Consider the following 14,738-nt stretch of genomic DNA (forward strand, 5'->3'; position numbering starts at 1 on the left):
AAACCAGGAGGGGATCCTGCCCTGAGAGCAACTACTGGTGCAGAATCTTATAGAAAAACCCTTCAAACCTTTAAACTATTTCATAAAATCCTAACAGATGTTTTCAGAGTTTATTTTCCAGTTTATTCTTCTGATGTTGGCGATATTACAGAAATGGAAATCACGGCTACGTTCTTCTTCCCGTCTTTAGATTGACGCTGGTTTTACTTGTTTCACATCTGCAACTGCAGAAGATGATGTCTGTTTTATTCATGTGTTTTTATTGTGTTGGTTTTGCATAATTAGTTCAGTCAGTCTTATTGTTTCAGTCTATTTGAGTTGCAGCTGTGTGCTTTTATTTTGAAAGGTGGTGGGTCATTTGTGCACAGCTACATCACTTAAAGGGGACATATTATGGCATTTAATGTATATTTTAAAAAGGCCTTGAATGTCTTAAAAACAAGCTAAAGCTTGTTTTTTTCTACATAAATCAGAAATTCAGCCTGTGGGCCCTGTCTCTAGTTTTACCGCTTCTAAAGCCTTTTTCTGTGCTTCATTCTGAGGTGAGGGGGGGGCTATGATAATGAGGCTCTGTGCTGATTGGCTGCTTGAATGACGTGTAGCAGGGGAGGAGACAAAGCGTCGCTCCGGGGAGAAGAGCGGCTGCTGCGTACACAAAGCGTGTCCACGGTTCTGCGTTAAATCGACACGTACCCTACGCCGTAGGCTCTGCGTTGGTGTAACGCGGAACCATAAATCAGCCTTTAGTCACCTCGTCTTCACACAGGAAGATTCAATTTAATTCTAAACAGTTACACCACAGTTCTTTACTCCAATTCCTCATTTCATTTATGTAACAAGACAAATGAATCATGTTAACTGTAAAGAAATCACAACACTGAATTTTCACATTTGGCAACTTTATTGTTAGAATATATAAATAACATTTATGCACTATTGCTGGCTCAAGGAAGGACCGTGCGTCTTCTGAAGGTGTCGTTGAACAGCTGCAGGTGCTTGGAAGATCTAAAACCATAAGGAGAAGAAAAATGTATTATGGTACTAATAGAGCCGCCGGCGCCCGGAGCCCCGAACCCGGAGCTCCCCCGGAGCCCCCGGGCTCGGAGCTCCGGGCCCGGGGCTCCTCACCGGTCCGGTCCGTGAGCAGCTCCGGCAGCTCCGTATGCGGCCCCGGTGCTCCGGAGCTAAGCTAAATACGTAACTGTTAGGTTTAGGCACATAACATTTGTATCATCAAACTCTCTGGAGAAAAAGAAAGACACAAACACCATTAGAATTTACTTGCAAGGAGAGCAGTCGAGATTTGTAAGATCTCCAACATACTCTGATTTGTCTCTGCTGCTTCCTTGCTTTTATTCACTCTGGGTGTACCCTAGTTTACAGAGCTAACTGCGCCCCTAAAGGGAGGGGGAAAGGGAGTGGTCGCAGTCAGCGGATTCAGGTATTGAGTCAGGCATTGATTCGTTCTTGTTCTCATTTGTTTAGCAACAAGAAGTTTCCTCTTCTCCGCAGATATCTGCTTTATGCTGATATCCGGAAACTTCTTGTGCAGCACTTATAATTACTTAAACACAGCATTGTTTTATCAGTGCGTCACAGGCGTAAGCAAATCATCATACGTTCTGTTAATAGCAAGCATGATAACTTATAACTTATTACTTATTTACAATAGTTCCAACAGTAGCCCAAGATCATACAAATATAAATAACATAAAAAATTTACATCACTCACTGCTGACTCGTGTGCAGTTGCCGGGTCTGTGCTGTTGGAACTGATCCTTTTATGACGGGAAAATGTCGATGCAAAACCTCATTTTAACTCTACCTCGCGGTGGAAACAGTCACCGCTTCTAAACAATGGCTGAAGCTCCAGCCGGCGGAGAGAGCTGGTTGTGGGCGTGGTTTCAGCAGCGGAGGCCGACCTATGGAAATGAGCGCCTATGGTGACGTCACCATAGGCGCAGATTCAAGACGGGCCGTAGAAAGTCACATGACACTGGAAGATTCTGCAGGGCGGGGGTACAGACCTTGCAGAAATTCATGGGATTTCATCTTCTCTGTGTTGGCAGGGTGAGGGGAGACCACTTTATATATGTTAAAACAAGAAAAAACATGTTTTTCATAATAGGTCCCCTTTAACTGATTGGAGGTCTGAGGTTGGTGTTCACCGGGGAAGGTGTGCGGTTCTACCAGCTTCGGTGTCGCCTCAGGACACGATCAGAGCCAACATTTCAGCATCGTGCTGCTTGTTCTGGAAGAGGTTTCAGAAAAGCCAGGAAACACCTCAGTCTGATCTGCTCAGAAGAGTTTACCTGGTTCCTCAGTGACCTCTGGATGTTGTTGCTGCCGACAAATAGCCACAACATTTATTATCCCGCATTCAGGTTCCAACCCACTCATCTGTTTTACTTTTTAAAAATATTATATTTCTACATTTTCATTTATAGAAATCATGTAAATACAAATGTGAATGACAGACCCACCCCCTCCCTGAAAGAGAAACAACAGTATAAAATGTTAAATCAGTGTAAAATCTGCTCTAAAGTAACACGAAGCTGCTGTTAACAGAGAATCAGCACCAGTCCAACATGTTTATCCAGTAAATTGAACTTGTACTTGTACACGGTGAGTCGTACCGATACACACATCTAACTCAGGACGCTCACAAGATTCTAGTCTCCTCAAATATCACATAAAAGGCTGCCACGTTTATCAAAGGTGGTGGACGTCAAACAAACCACTGAATCCTCCCTGGATGCAACAAATGAGTGATTTCTACCAGGCAGGTCTAGAAAGATGGCACTTTTTCATTTGTCCAGAGTTGAGATGACGCCACCTAGTGGCAGGAGTGTCAACATACATCACATCCATCCCCTGGACGTTCTCTCCATAACAACTTACTCTGCATTGTTGATCTGAGAGTTTACTGTTGGACATAGTCCAGCTTTGTCCCTCCTGCTATCAAACATCCGGAGATCCAGTTGTTACTGGAGAACTTTCCAGTATCGGTTCCCTCCACGCAGGCTCAGCTTTCAGCTCCTCATGGGCGAGTGGACGTCACCACAGAAACTCTGAGCTCTGGTTCACTAAGTCAACTCACAGGAACTCAGATATTTTCATCACTTTATCCATTTCTTTATTTTCAGCAGTTCTTCAGGAATCTTCATTTTCCTTTTTTTCATTTTATTCTTTATTTCATTCATTAAAAGAAAAACAAAACAGTTCAATATAATTACAACAAATCTCTTTCCTTGAATGAAAGGGAACAGAAGGAAGACTAAGCTTATTTTATCTGTCACTTTTTCCTAAGAAATCAAATTTCAATTAATGTAATAATAAAAAAAATTAAAAAATTAAAAAATGACAAATTACGCAATAAAAAAAACATTTTCCAATAAACGTAATTTAAAAAAAAAAAAAAAAAAAAAAACTTCAACAAGGTTATAAAATATCACAAAATAGCTGTCGTCAAACACAGATAGCCGTATACTTTTTAGATTCAAAGAAAGAAAATATGACAATGGTGCTAAAAAGAGAGAGAGAAAAAAAACACTTAACAATTATCATGATATTTCTTCATCAAACTGGCTTTTCTTATTCTTTTAAATGTAATGTTTGATCTGCATTCTTTGGCTTCTGTATCCAGATTGTTCCATAAACTGATATCTTTTACAGAAACACAACATTCCATTAATTTTGTCCTGAATTTAGATTTTTTTAAAGATCTCTGTTTCTTTTAAGTTATACTTATTTTCTCTTTTTTCATATTTTTTCTCTATATTGATTGGCAAACTTTTCTTATGAGCTTTCCACATAATTTGCATAATTCTGTGGTCCACTAATTCAAGAACGCAGCAGCAGGAACGATTTTCTCATTGGAGGGTCATGTTTTCATATGTGTGTGTTTTCCGGTCAGGAAGGTGAATAAGTGCTACAGAGGTGGATCGAGCCCCATCATCGTTCACTGCAGGTAAAACTGAAACATCAGAGATGATGCTTCTCCTCAACTCTCCACACCTGAAGATGGAGATCTTCCAGAAATGTGTTTTCTTACAGAAATGTTCAGTTTTAGGAGGTAAATGTTCCTGTTAATCTCAGGATGGTGTGTTATTATGGAACAGGTCCTTTGATTCACTTAAATTGGTCATAATTTAAGATTTTTGTTCTTTTGAACAGAGTAACTGTTTTCTTTTTAGTACAAAAGAAGAAATCAGTTTAAGTTCATTTCAAAAACTATGGATATGGACTCTGGTGTAGTACCACAGTCAGCCACTTGGTGTCAGGCCAGACCACGTCTCCTCCTCATCTCAGACCACATCAGCTTCGGATTCCATCTGAGTTTTTCTCCAGATTTGATTCATCATCTCGTCCCAGTCCACGTCTCAGCTTTGTCCTGTGTTTCCATAGCGACGGCACAGGCCGGACCGGGACTTACATCCTGATTGACATGGTTCTGAATCGCATGGCTAAAGGTGAGTGATGCCGTGGGTTTGTTTGTTACTTGGAATTTCATGAACGTAATCAAAGAAAACGTGTTTTAAACCTGGTGAGAAGTATCTCTTGATCCAAACCTGATCTTCCTGCAGGTGTGAAAGAGATCGACATCGCTGCGACCCTGGAGCACGTCCGAGACCAGAGACCCGGGATGGTGCTGCACCAAGGTGGGTTTGGACCCGAGCTGGACACGCCCTCCTGTGATGTCATCCACACTGATTCTGACTGGTTTTTTTAGCTGCACCAGGTTGTAAATGGGCGGGACAAACAGATCTGGCAGCTGACTGGAACACGCCCACCTTGTCAGTCCCTCCTGGCTGTTTTAGTTTGGCTGATGCCGTTTCCGAATTCGGACACTACCGCACTATATGCTACATACTGCAAAGTATGCACTGTATACTGCCTACTAAATGAACGAGGGAGGTAGGTAGGTAGGTAGGTAGGTAGGTAGGTAGGTAGGTAGGTAGGTAGGTAGGTAGGTAGGTAGGTAGGTAGGTAGGTAGGTAGGTAGGTACTGTAGATAGATACTGTAGATCAGGGGTCACCAACCCTGGTCCTCGAGGGCCGGTGTCCTGCAGGTTTTATATGTTTCACTGCTTTAACACACCTGATTCTAATTAATCATCGTCATCAGCTTGTCATCCAGGGCTGCACAATTCTGTTGATGACACAGTCACTTGTATCATGGTGCAATGAAGCAGGGAAACATCTAAAACATGCAGGGACACCGGCCCTCGAGGACCAGGATTGGTGACCCCTGCTGTAGATAGATAGATAGACTCCTCATCATTTTTTATTCATGTTTAGATGTACGTGTTGTGTTGGTCCCAGGTGGAAAAGCTGCCAGGTTTGTCCTGCCCTCGTCCCCCGTGTTCAGTCCCCCCCCCTCCAGCAGTCTTCAACGTTTGAATTGCAAATTAACCCTAACCAAAGTGGTGATGCAACAGCGCTTCGTAACAAAGGCCCTTTCAGCTGTCACCAGACAGGTATCCGGGTAACGTCCAAGAGAAACAAGTGAAATCTCTGATGTGAAACCTAGAAAACCAGTTCTGGGCCTCATTTCTCAGGTTAGATCTGTTCTGCTGGTTGTTTTTTAGATAATTATATATATATATATATATATATATATATACATATACATATACATACATATATATATATATATATATATATATATATATATATATATATATATATATATATATATATATATATATATATATATATATATATATATATATATATATCCAGTACTCGAGTTGTAGAGAAAAATCTGGGGGTATGGTGGATTTGATCATATGGGGAAAGATATTTTGTGCTGATTACAAATAATATAATATATTACAAATAATAGCAGTGACCAAAACACCTGCAGAAATACTGCAGGAATGACATAGCAGCAGTTAAATGCAGCCTTCTGTAAGCTTTAAATATCCACTGGGCTTACATCAAGTACATCAAAACACAACAATAAAAAGCAGTTTTATGAACTTATCAATATGACTCTGTCCTTCACAGGATAAGTAAAATAGATTACTGCAAAAACTAAAAATCTTAACAAGAATATTTTTCTTATTTCCAGTTACAATATCTCATTTTAGTAAAAAAAATCTCATTACACTTAAAACAAGACTCATCACTGGAAAAAACAACAATTTTCACCTGTTCTAGGTAGATTTTCACTTAAGATAAGTGGTAAAATCTGCATGTGGAACAGGATTTTATAGCTTGTAATGAGAAGATGAATCTTGTCTCACTGGGGTGATGGGGTGACACCGGGACCCCCGGAGCCGAGGACGAGGCCTGGGGAGCGGACACATGTGGCTGGAGGCACGCTGGAAGCTCTGGAGGGGCTGCACTGAAAACCGGCCATTCTGTCTTAAAATCCAGCAAAGTGTTAGAAAATATCTCATATCAAAGTGGTGGAAGGTATTTCAAAGTGGTTGAAAATATTTCAAAGTGTCTCAACACTTAAATGTTGAAATATCAGTAAAACCACATTCATTGATGAAATGACATAAGGGATGGAAAGGGATTTTAATAAATGTATTAAAATGAACATATCAGTCTATTGAATTTCATTTTATTTTATTATCAACAAAGTTCTTCTGCTCTCTGTCGAGTCGCTCTCTCTGCATCTCTTATTTATTTCAGCTCCCGGACAAATTCTCTGTCAAAACACAGCAATGAAAAGTAGTTATTTCATGAAAATACCACGAACTACCGATATATAACGTTGTCATAACACTTAAATCACTTTAATTTACCTAGCAAGCACGCTAAGATAACTAACAAAAACTTAACATACTTAACGTTACGTTATCGCTTTGTATTAACGTTATTAGGACAAATATGCCAAGTTCTACATTCATTACAAATGGGCAACGTAGCTTTGTCACAATTTTTAATCGTTGTCCTTATACTAAATTGAATTAAAAAAGTTATATATTAAAGTTACTTACATTTATGTTCCTCCTTCTCCCTCTCCACGGTGTAACTGGTCTTTTCTGCCGTCACATCACTGTCCGGTCGCCGTGTTTTCTCAATAAAGCTTTGAGAAAAAAAAGAACAAAGCGCTGCCCGGCCGAGGCCGCATTGCATTCTGGGATATAGTAGGCGAGATAGGCTGGTCTGATGCATGCTGCAGATTTTTTTCCAAATCAGTAAAACATCCGGGTATTTTTCGCACACTGCAGATTTCCTTCTGTTCACATACAGCATACTACTTACTACATTTTGGCCAAATCAGTGTATACTTGTAGTACAGTATGCAAATTCGGAAACGACCTGACTCTCTTCATGCTGACCTTTGGTGCTGATATCCCAGCATGCACGGCTCCGCTGGGAGGCCTGGTCTCTCGGCTCACGGGTCCAGTGCTGCTCTGCTCTGGGTTAGATATTTATATTTGTGGTAAATGAGCTGAAGTGGGCGTGTTCTCTCCGGTTCAGAGCTCAGCTCGTCCTGGATGCTTTCAGATCTGAGATTTTGGTGATCTCAGTTTCCACCAACGTTGCACTTCAAAAGTACCTGAAAAGCCTGAGTGATGTCACCAGGGGTGTCCAGCTCTTAGTGATGGTTGACCCTTGATCTGGGCCACAACGTTTATGCCATTTCTATAGAAAAAAATGAGGATCTGCATTAATTATACAGTAGAAGCTTGTGGTGGGTTCAGTTTGTTAGGAATCCCGTCTGTTGTGTTTTCCATCAGGAAAAAAGCTTCATCGCCTGCTGTTGAGGGTTCTTGGACGTACTGACCTTTGTTCTCCTTTCCAGGACCAGTCGGCTGAAGACTTGATACCAAACGGTGTAAAAAATGAGAATAAGGGTCAGAAGAACTGGTGTAGCTCAGATGTGATGTGTTCAGGGACCCTCGGAAAGAAATTAAGTCTTGGGACTTGGAAGAAAATACTCCTGAACTGTATCCAAGTCTCTTCTCATTGCTGTAATTCTGTGTAAAGAAAAAGATTTCCTTCTTCTTGTGGCTGATGTTTGAAGTTGTTGCTTCTAAAGTCAGGGGAAGCTGAATTTAATTCATGGCTGATTTGTGATTTCAAGGCGTCAGCTGGTTTGAAATATCACTGAATGTCCACCTGCTAATAAACGTGTGTTTACGTGTTGCAACGACTGTGTCGTCCGGTTTCCACATCGGCTCGCTTCATGAATAACACAAAAGTCTGAATTTCTGCCTTCATCAACCCGAAGTGAAAGTTACAACTTAAACCTGCAGGTCTGCAGCAGGTTTGATGCTTCAGTCAGACTTTAGGAGGATTGAAGTTTGTTCCTTTAATCTGACGCTGATCTAAGAGCCACCGGTAACTGGGGTCCAGTGCTGACGTGTTGCTCATGCAGGAATTAGACTGATGGCTGAGGGGAGAAGCCAGCAGGACGGATGACATTCACACCTGTAGCAAAAGCCAGGATTTAACCGGCTTTGATGGGCCCGTTAACTCAGACATGAGGAGACACAGACATGAAAAAAGACAAAGGTGTCCCAGACAAGTCAAGGTGGAAAGATGTTTCCCCTGCAGATCTACATCATATCTTTTAGTCCCTTTTTGTAATTGCAGACCCCACAATAAAATGCTGGTGAGGTGGAGGAGTACGGGGTTTTGTGTAACCTGCAGAGGAGCTGCAGCCCGGACCAGGAGGAACCAGGACATCCACAGATCCAGACCTGGAGGAAGACTCCAGCGGTCCGGAGAGGAAGCAGCAGGACGTAGAGGTGGACGTCTCATCGTGGATCTCTCTCATGAGACGGGGGAAGCTGGTGAACCAGGACCAAAACACTCACCCGGAGGAGAGTCTGGTGAGTCGGGACTAATGAAGCTCATGTCGTCCTCCGGGGCAGCGCTCCACTCCGGTCTTTCAGGACCACACAAGTCCAACCACCACCCAGGACCCCTGACCAAACTGGGCCTTAAGGGAAATTTTATTTGGAACTTCTAATTGAAATAAACAAATCTGAGTCACAAATAGCCATCAATTACTCATCAAAAGAAAGTAACATCCACCTCAATCCCCCACAAAAAACTGAAAGCAGGTCTAGCAGGTCTGAAAGCAGAAATAAACATGAACGTGTGCCTCTTTTTTGTAATCAACATTTTTTATTTTCAAAAACAGACAATACAGACAACGACAATAACAACAACATCGCGGCTCGTTAACAGTGAAGCCAGAGATAAAAAATAAGTAATAAAAGATAAAACAGGATAACAACGTGGATAACAATGTAGATATCAATGTGGATTCTTACTAATCAATAATCATGTCAGTAATCAGTAATAAAGAACATGTTCTTGACGAAAAAAACAAAAAAGAAAAAAACAGTAGGCACATGTGCCTTTTACAGATGCACACGTCTGCATTTTCTGGATGCAAAGTCATCAATGAGCTCATCGTATGACAACTGCTGTGTCATTTCTGAGTTGATGCTTATGATAAACAACAAGCCACAATGGCACAAGCGTTCTTGTGCCATTGATGAGCGGAGCTATGTCTTGATGAGCTTGAGTTTTGAAAAGCTTCGCTCGGCAGAGGCAACTGTAACAGGGAGAGTTATTGCAATCCAGAGGGCAATCCAGAGATTTGGATACAGTTCCTGCAAATTATTTTCATGGAGAAAAGACAACAAAAAAGAAGGTTCATGATCTCCTGACTGATATGTCAAACTTTAGATTCAAGTTTAGTTCCCTCTGTCAACAAATGCATCAGCTACACGCTCATTTCAATCAGTATTTTTCTGTAACGCCTCCTCAAAAGCTGAGTGTTGTAAATTAAATTCACCAACAGATGGCGACATTATCTCCTTAAAAATAGTCAAAAACTTCTAAACATAAATTGATATAAAACTTGAGCCAATATATTATATATTGGCTAAAGTTTCTAGCTTATATACGACCAATAACTGGTCATTTTACCACTCCTTTTCAACAGAGGTGAATGCATAGGGCGTTAACAAGGCATTCAATAAATGTTAATCAGGGCCGCTGGAAAAACAAAATTCTTCACTCTAGACAGAGACTGGAGACAGATTTCTATCTAATGACTGGCATCTTAGGTGTTTGTGCCACAAAGTTTTATCTCAACAACATTCCCAACTTCAAGTGAAGCCCGAGTTTCCTCGTGTTTTGCCTTTTTCTTTTTCTTGCTCGCTCCTGAGTCGTGATGTGTTTTGGACGACATGTCGACATCTCCTCACCTTCTGTAGCTCTGCAAGGGCCTGCCTGCAGGCGCAGCCCTCTGATTGGTCAGATGTCGAGTGCTGCCAATCATTGCACGATCAGATTACAGGTCTCTTCCTTCTCCTCCGCTTCACGGTAGCGCAAATGCGTCCCCTCGCGCAAAATGTGGCGTGCACTTGTTTAAAGTTCAGCATTGAGGTAGTTTGAACCCCTGATCCGTTTATTACCTTATTATCAGTTTGGACCCAAGCTGGAGTGTGTTGCTGTTGGTCAGTAACATTTCTGAAAATCATTAATTTTGTGCTCGTGTCTGGAAAATTAACCTCAGAAATACTTGAATCTTTAGTCAGCGTTTTTGTTCAAATGAGTTTCTTCTCGTCTCCGTGGTGCAAATAAAGAGCCGTTGGGATGTGTTGGAGTTTCTTTAAAGCGTGGTGGTTTATTTCTGTCATGTACAAAGCCTCTCTCACACGTCAACAAACAACCATCAACAAGTCAGAGACAGAACAAACATCTGTCACCATTTCATGAACTTTGACCTCTGCAGCGTTAAACAAGAACCGTGCAGATCTCAGAAGTCGGTGCCGTCAGATACGCTTTGCTGTTATTTCACCTTAAAAACGTCTTCACTGGTTTAGAAAACAAGAACATTTGGTTTGCTAATGAAGGAGGAAACCAGTGTGAATGCAGACATGACATCAGAGATGAAGAAGGTCTGGTGGGTCGTCTGAGTCCATGAAGTGGAAGAAAAAGAGGAGAAGAAAAGAGAAATACAACCTAGAAACACATCCAAACTAACAGTTAACAACAATTACAATACAGCTTATTTCTATGTTTTTATACTGACATAGAAGATGATAACAACATGAATATTTCCCAGGTGAAGCTACAAAAGAACGAATTCCACCTCCAAAAGAAGAAACAACAAAACATCAACTTATAGAACAAAAACGTCCCTCCATCCATCAGAGTTTGAGACGTTTGTTTCTGAGAAGAAAATAAAATCAATAAGAACTGAGATGAAAACATGAAGAGGAAACACGTCTACTTGGGTTTGCAGAACTCAGCTGAGGCTCTAGGACGGGACGACATAAGAAGTCTTAAAAGGGGGAAACTAAACCCGACTCCAGCGTGGAGTGGCTGAGTGAAGGTGGTCTGGACTCTGTGGAGGAGGGTCATGGTTCCAAAGACGCTGTAGAAGGACAGAACACCTGCGCTGTGATCCAGGAAAACTCCTATTCTGGAGCTCTGAGGACCTGAGATGGAGGTTCTGATGTTGTTGTACATAAATTCATACCTGTCTGAGTAACAACATAGTGACCAAGATTTGTCATTTCCTCCAAATCCACTTTCCTCCCCCCCCTGTGATCTGCTGATATTCTTGTATGAAACTGCTACACCAACTCCACCTGCTTTCTCCACCTCCCAGTAATGACGTCCAGTCAGACTCTCTCTACTCAGGACCTGACAAATCTTAGTGAATCTGTCTGGATGACCAGAATAAGACTGATGTTTCTTCATAAAAGTCACCTTTCTGTTCTCCTCTGACAGTAACATCAGCATGTTTACTGTGTTTGGATCCAGAGTGATTTCACATGAATACTTCAAGAATCCAGCTCTGCTCATTGGTTCTGGTTCTGGTTCTGGTTGTGACAGTAAAACATCCACCTCAGTGACGGCCAGGGAAACGTTTGTCCACATGTCTCTCAGGATGTCCTGTAGTTGACCTCTGACCTCTGACACAGCTGCTGTCACATCCTGAAAGTATCTGAGAGGACGGATGCTGATGCTGGAGGAGTGTGTGGACTGACTGAGTGGTGGCAGTGAGGGGTAGTTATGGAGAAACTGACTGTGGTCCTCGGTGTCTGAGAGCTGCTTCATCTCAGCGTCTCTCCTCTTCAGGTCAGTGATCTCCTGCTGCAGCTTCTCCTCCAGCTCTCTGACTCTCCTCACTTCAGTTTCCTGCTGGGATCTGATCTGCTGCTTCACATCAGAGCTTCTCTTCTGGAGGAGAGAGATCAGCTCAGTGAAGATCTCCTCACTGTCCTCCACTGTTTTATCAGCAGACTGATTGATGGCCTCCACCTCCTGCTGAAGCTGCTTCACATCTTTCTCTCTGTCCTGGATCTGCTGCTGGATTTGTTTTCGATTCACCTCGATCGCTCTCTGTCTCTCAGTCCTTTCTGCTGCAGCCGAGACTGTGTCGTGACCTTTATGTTCATCCACAGAGCAGAGATAACAGATACACTTCTGATCAGTACGACAGAACATCTTCATCACCTCATCGTGACGGGGGCAGATGTTATCCTGCAGGTTCTTGGAGGGATCCACCAGCTTGTGTTTCTTGAATGAAGATGAATCATGATGAGGTTGAAGGTGATTCTCGCAGTAAGAGACCAGACAGACCAAACAGGACTTGATGGCTTTCAGTTTTCTTCCAGAGCAGAAATCACAGGCCACATCTTCAGGTCCAGCATAGCAGTGATCAGCAGGAGCAGCTTGGAGTCCGGTCTTCTTCAGCTGCTCCACTAAAGCTGCTAACATGGTGTTTTTCACCAGCGCAGGCCTCGTGGTGAAAGTCTCTCTACACTGAGGACAGCTGGGGAGTTTCTTCTCTCCTTCATCCCAGAAGTTTTTAATACAGTTCATACAGTAACTGTGTCCACAGGGAATAGCCACCGGATCCTTTAAAACCTCCAAACAGATGGAACAAGAAAAGGTTTCCCGGTCCAGCTGATCTCCTTTCTGCGCCATTTCACCTCTCGATAATTGAGACTGAGACAGTTTCACTTCCTCAAAGCTGAAACTAGTCTGAGCGCTGATCTACAAATTGTGCTTCTGTGCAGAGAACGGAGGCTGTCAGCTCTCAGTGTTCAGTTCGTGTTGTTCAGACTTGTCTTCAAGCTGCAGATCTGCAGGGGAGGGAACCAGGAAACTAGTCCGACTGGATCTGCTGGTCTGACAGCAGGAAGAAGAGGGAGGTTCATCAGCACCAGATTCCAGGAAGATGACCAACTCTGGATTTAACCCTTTTATATCAGACTCCAGTTTACAAGGAAACCTCTTTTTACCTCAACTTGTATTTAGTCACAAATGAAAACACAAAAATGTAACTTAGGTTTAATTTTAGACAGATGGATTATTTTATAGTTTATAATTCTTATGAATTTCACATGAACAGAGACTTCATGTATCGTTTACAGATGAAACCACATAAACTCTGGGATTTTCATGAACGTCCACATTTACATGTTTGTCCAACAGATGCATTTTAATTTACTGCTGTTAGCTGAGCTTGCCACAGGCTGGACGACACAGATGAGAGGAAGCAGCCACGTCTTCTGGGGCATCCAGGAGAACAGAGAGAGGTCAGGTGAGGCGGGAGGCTGGGCGGGAATGAGGGGGGGCTGAGGACGATGCCACCAGAGTGTCCGGGGGCCTCCACCTCTGGCATGCTGGTTCGTGGGGGGGCCTTGGATGAAGCATAACGCTCCACTCCTGCTGGAAAGGTGGAAGCTTAGCTGGCGGCTGACGAGGCACAAGGCCTGGTGTCGCTGCTGGAGGGGGATCGGCACAGGCCTCTGGAAGTAAATACAGCTGTCTAGGAAGTAAATACAGCTGTGTTTCAAAGTAAATGGTTGAATAAAAAGTAATAATTAAATGGAATAGAGAAAGGAAAATGATGCTGAGTGAATTCAGGAGTGTTAATGATGCCCACAGATATGAAACATGCACACAGACGGCTGCTGTTCTGATCAGGATGACGACTGTCCAGCATCCTGTCGGCTCAGACGGCGCTAGACGCTGAAGGAGATGAGCTGCACTTTAACTGGGAAAAATGGCACCAAGATTCAGGTGAGTGTCGGAGTACGTGGGTGTGCAGAGTTAACATCACCTTCGTACACCCTTCAGGTCTTCAAGAAGTGCACTGAAGACTGCATCCAGGTCGGCGTGATGTCATTCTGTATTGTGAAGAAAAATCTATTTAAAATACAGACATTCTCCACAAAATGATACATTTGCTAAAATGATTTCCCTATATTTCGAATGCATAATATTATTTGTCAGGTTTTTGTAATTTTTCATTAAATTCAGATAAAATTGAATAAGTTAAAACATATATAATATAAGCAGCATTTTAATATCACCTATTATGATACATATTCATATGAAACCTGTGAATGAGAAGTGTTTAAGCATCAAATAATAAAACCACCTGTGGAGCTCCAGTGGACTTCGACGGCGCTTTGTCTCCACCCAGTGGCGGGTTTGTTGTATTACAGTTTAGGATTTTTTGTAATTTTTCACACTGCACATTTGCAATCATCATCCGTTTATTCGAGCTTCCACTTTTTGAATAATCGAACCTGATCACCCCGGGTTTGTTGATCGAGCTGGACAAGTTAAAAAGGACACAAGACTGAGATAGAGTTTAAGAAGCCTCTGCAGAGGGAGAAGTCAGCCTGCCCCGCTGAGTTCTGACTGCTGTCTCTGTGAGACTGGTTTTATTGCTTTTCAAAGGGGGAGGATGACCTCAGGTTTTATTGCTTGGTGACCCCCCT

At 42.4% G+C, this 14,738-nt stretch overlaps 2 protein-coding genes across 2 annotated transcripts in view; one reads left to right on the forward strand and one right to left on the reverse strand.

Moving 5' to 3' along the window:
• ptprnb (protein tyrosine phosphatase receptor type Nb) overlaps positions 1–4,738 on the forward strand; it is a 46,717-nt gene extending 41,979 nt beyond the window's left edge. Inside the window, exons 20-21 of the mRNA XM_061715903.1 lie at positions 4,408–4,472; positions 4,587–4,738. Of these exons, the coding sequence (XP_061571887.1) occupies positions 4,408–4,472; positions 4,587–4,732 (211 nt within the window). The 3' untranslated portion in view covers positions 4,733–4,738. The remainder of the gene's footprint in view (positions 1–4,407; positions 4,473–4,586) is intronic.
• Positions 4,739–11,220: 6,482 nt separating this feature from the next.
• Positions 11,221–12,930, reverse strand: LOC133424842 (tripartite motif-containing protein 16-like). Its single transcript, XM_061715377.1, has one exon. It carries the CDS (start codon positions 12,928–12,930, stop codon positions 11,221–11,223), a length of 1,710 nt encoding a protein of 569 aa, XP_061571361.1.
• Between the last annotated feature and the right edge of the window lie 1,808 nt (positions 12,931–14,738).

This window comes from Cololabis saira, chromosome 24 (genome assembly GCF_033807715.1).
Source record: "Cololabis saira isolate AMF1-May2022 chromosome 24, fColSai1.1, whole genome shotgun sequence".
Lineage (NCBI taxonomy): Eukaryota > Metazoa > Chordata > Actinopteri > Beloniformes > Belonidae > Cololabis > Cololabis saira.